The sequence below is a fragment of the Emiliania huxleyi genome, assembly GCF_000372725.1.
Source record: "Emiliania huxleyi CCMP1516 chromosome Unknown EMIHUscaffold_14, whole genome shotgun sequence".
Lineage (NCBI taxonomy): Eukaryota > Haptophyta > Isochrysidales > Noelaerhabdaceae > Emiliania > Emiliania huxleyi.
The window spans coordinates 706,512-709,668 of NW_005201192.1; the positions used below are offsets into that span (position 1 = coordinate 706,512).

General features: G+C 65.8%; 2 protein-coding genes across 2 annotated transcripts in view; both read right to left on the reverse strand.

Moving 5' to 3' along the window:
• Window positions 1-573: 573 nt before the first annotated feature.
• Window positions 574-1,689, reverse strand: EMIHUDRAFT_98502 (hypothetical protein; the record flags this gene model as incomplete). Its single annotated transcript, XM_005787856.1, has 1 exon — window positions 574-1,689. One exon carries the CDS (start codon window positions 1,687-1,689, stop codon window positions 574-576), a length of 1,116 nt encoding a protein of 371 aa, XP_005787913.1.
• A 630-nt stretch (window positions 1,690-2,319) lies between these two features.
• The window catches only part of EMIHUDRAFT_201607 (L-serine dehydratase), a gene marked incomplete at both ends in the record, with an annotated part of 1,708 nt that continues 870 nt past the window's right edge, over window positions 2,320-3,157 (reverse strand). The window contains 3 exons of the mRNA XM_005787857.1: window positions 2,320-2,541; window positions 2,618-2,746; window positions 2,819-2,927. Coding sequence (XP_005787914.1) covers window positions 2,320-2,541; window positions 2,618-2,746; window positions 2,819-2,927 — 460 coding nt within the window. The remainder of the gene's footprint in view (window positions 2,542-2,617; window positions 2,747-2,818; window positions 2,928-3,157) is intronic.

Sequence of the window (3,157 nt, forward strand, 5' to 3'; positions counted from 1 at the left end):
GCGGCGTGTCACATATACATAAAAAAACTGCTGACGTTTAAAATGTGACTCTCGTACTCCGCGCTAAAACACCCACGTACTCGCTCACACGTAACCGACGGAGCTGTGCTCTCCGCTCTCTCAAAGTTCCCGGCGCTCGATCCGCTCGGGGCAGTCCGGGCCGCTCCTTCGCCGGAGCGCAATCAGCGGAGAGTCGCCCAGCGACAGGCAGAGGGGCGACGGTGGGCGCGCCGCCGTCGGCCCGCCCTTTGGCTCCACGATCGGCGGGCGGCGGTCGATCCTCGGCGCAAACCGCGGCGGGCACGCGCAGCCGCATGATGAAGCGACCGGGCCGCGCAGCCGCATGATCGTGAAGCGTCAACTCATACGGGGGGGGGGGGGGGGAGGGGGGGGTCGTTTCTATCTTTCGGTTCTTTTCTTCCGCACAGAGCCGTGCCAGGGGGTTTTGTTGTAAAATTATTTTTTCCTTTTCTTTCACTCGCCTCGCCTATTCAACAGCCGCGCATGCGCCCTATTCACACTTGCCTGCACCACCGCCAGTTGGCTGCACCTCCCCATCGCAGCCGCCCCCGCTCAGCTCGTCAGTGTCTGCAGCTCGTCCGCCACCTCCTGCAGCTTGGTCTGCAGCTCGGGCCGTCGCCCGACCTCGTCTTGCCACGCCCGCTCGATCGCCGGGTCCACCTCCCCCTCCGAGTCATCCTGGCCCATGAGCGCCGCCTTGGTCGCGTTCGCTAGCTGCACCAGCCCCATTGGAGTCATCTCGGGCGACCTGAATATCGCCGTGTCCAGGGCGCCCACGATGGCCGGGATCACCTGCTCCGCCGCCGCACGCGCCCGCCGCTGTTTCCCGGCGTCGCCCGTGACTATGCGTCGCAGCGCGCGTAGTGCCACCTTTAGCAGGTTCCAGGCCCTCTTATCCCGGAGTCCGCAATCATCGGTGCAGTCGCGCAACGCCGCTATCGTGCGGATGATCGTCTCGACAGCGCCCGCCGAAGCCGCCGCCTCGCGCCTGAAGCTCGCCTCGCTCTGCAGCCTTGTCATCGCCTCGGCGTCAGTGACATTGCCAGGCAGCCCTAGGGCCTCAACATTGTCGGACGCGCAGACGGACGCAATGATGTGGGTGCCTGCCTGCTGGATTCCCCAGGCCTGCGCGCAAGCGGTTGGGTCGAGCCCGGAAGAATCCATAGCGAGGACCGTCGCGTTGAGCGCGCCTAGCTCCGCGAGGCGCGTGCTACGCGCCAGACGTGCATACGACTCCTTCCTCCCGTGCGTGGAGACGGTTCCCAGCGCAGTCAGGGCAGCCTCGATGAGCATGCCACCTGGCAAGCGCCGTTCGCCCACCAGCTCGCCACAGGAGTGCCTTGTGACCGAGTGGATTAGGGCGGGCAGCGCCTGGCCGTCCGCCGCCTCCAATAGCGCGTCCATCTCTTGCGAGGCGTTGGCAAGGGCACCAAGCATGCCCACACGCATGAATAAGGCCGATGTCTCCTCAAAATCTGCTGTGGCCCACTTTGCTACTGCTACACCCAGCTCTGCACCGTTCATTTTCACAATCTTGGCTGCGGCCGGCGGTTCATCATCGCTGCAAGAGCCCGTGCCGCCAGGCACCTCGATGTGCTCCGATCCCGCTGAAAAGGTGAGGCGGGCCGCGAGCAGGACACACGCAAAGAAGCGCGCGCACACCTGCATGCGCGTGACTTGTTACTCCGCTGCACTCGACGTCCAGACCAGAACTAGATGAAGTTCTTTGGACCTTGGACGCACGACATAGAGCTCCAGTCGAACTCCCCGAGTTGTGGACACGTCCCTTCCAACGCCATGCCAAGAATTTTACAATAAGGCCCCGCCGTGTTTATCTTTGTGGCAAGGGTACTTTGTGGGTGTGGACGTGTGGGCGGCGACTGCCTTACTAGGGACTAGCACAGCCGTCTAGCGTCTAAGCGTCTTCCACAACCACATGGTCCCTCGCGCCTCGGGCTCGGCGCTCGGGGGGTCCCTGCTGCTCCTAATCTCTTCGTGCATCCTCCTGCTGATCGGTCCGCAAAGGCCTGCTCGCCGCTCCCTCGCTCCCCCGCGCAACGCGGCCAACGCCAACGGTCAAGTGAATTTTACAACACTAATTCGAAGAACAAAACTGGCCCCTGCGGGCAACCGCGAACCGGGCCGCAACCGGCATGTGTGGCAAAAGAATATTATCTCAGCGAATTTTCATATAAGTTGCCCTCCGATCAAGTGTGTCCTGGACACACTTGTGTATTGCTGGTGTATTGCGGCCAGCATGGCAGCACCGGGGGTCTAGAGTCCCGCGGGTTGTAGGCACTAGAGCAGGTCAGCCTTCCACTGCGAGAGGATCTCGTGCGTGACGCCCCCGCCCCCGCAGACGACGACCACGACCGTCTCGAAGCGCCGCAGCGCCTCGCGCTGCCGCGGCGAGTAGGCGAGCGCGAGTGCCGCGCCGCAGGCCGGCTCGACGAGCACGCGGTGGTCGTCGAGGAGCGAAGCGCACGCGCCGACCGCCTCGGCGTCGGAGACGGTGTACGCCTGCCGCGCGGGCGGGTTGGTGTGTGTGCGGCCGGCTGGATCGTGGGCGTGCGCACGGGCTGCCTCGGTACCAGACCACGTGACACCGCTGCCACCCGTCTGCGCCTCTCTCCCTACTGCCCTGCGCGCCTCCGTCGGCTGGTCGTCTCGCGCCATCTGGACGGCCGAGCTCGAGGCGGACAGCGCGCCTGCAGGTCAGAGGCCCCTAGGTCTCGGGGCGCGCCTCCGGAGTCTCCTCCCCTCGCGCTCAAGCGGCGGCGCCGAGCGAAGTGGCGACCGAAGTGATGCCGGCGAGGGTGACCGGCTCCCCGGCGGCGAGCGCCTTTGCGAAGCAGGCCGCCCCGTCCGTCTCCGCGGTGAGCACCGTCGTCTCGCTCCAGCCGTGCCTGCAGCCCAGGGGCGCAGCTTCAGTTGGGCAAAATGCCACACACGCACCACCCTCCCTCCCCCACCCTCCGCCCTCCCGCCTCTGCAGCCCTCGCAGGACGCCGCACAGCAGTCCTCCTCCGCCCACGCTGACGACGATGGCGTCGGGCCGCACGCCTTGGATGGGAGGGGCGGGCGGTGGCGGAGGGCGAGGCGGGGGAGGGGAGGAGGGGAGGAGGGGAGGAGGGGA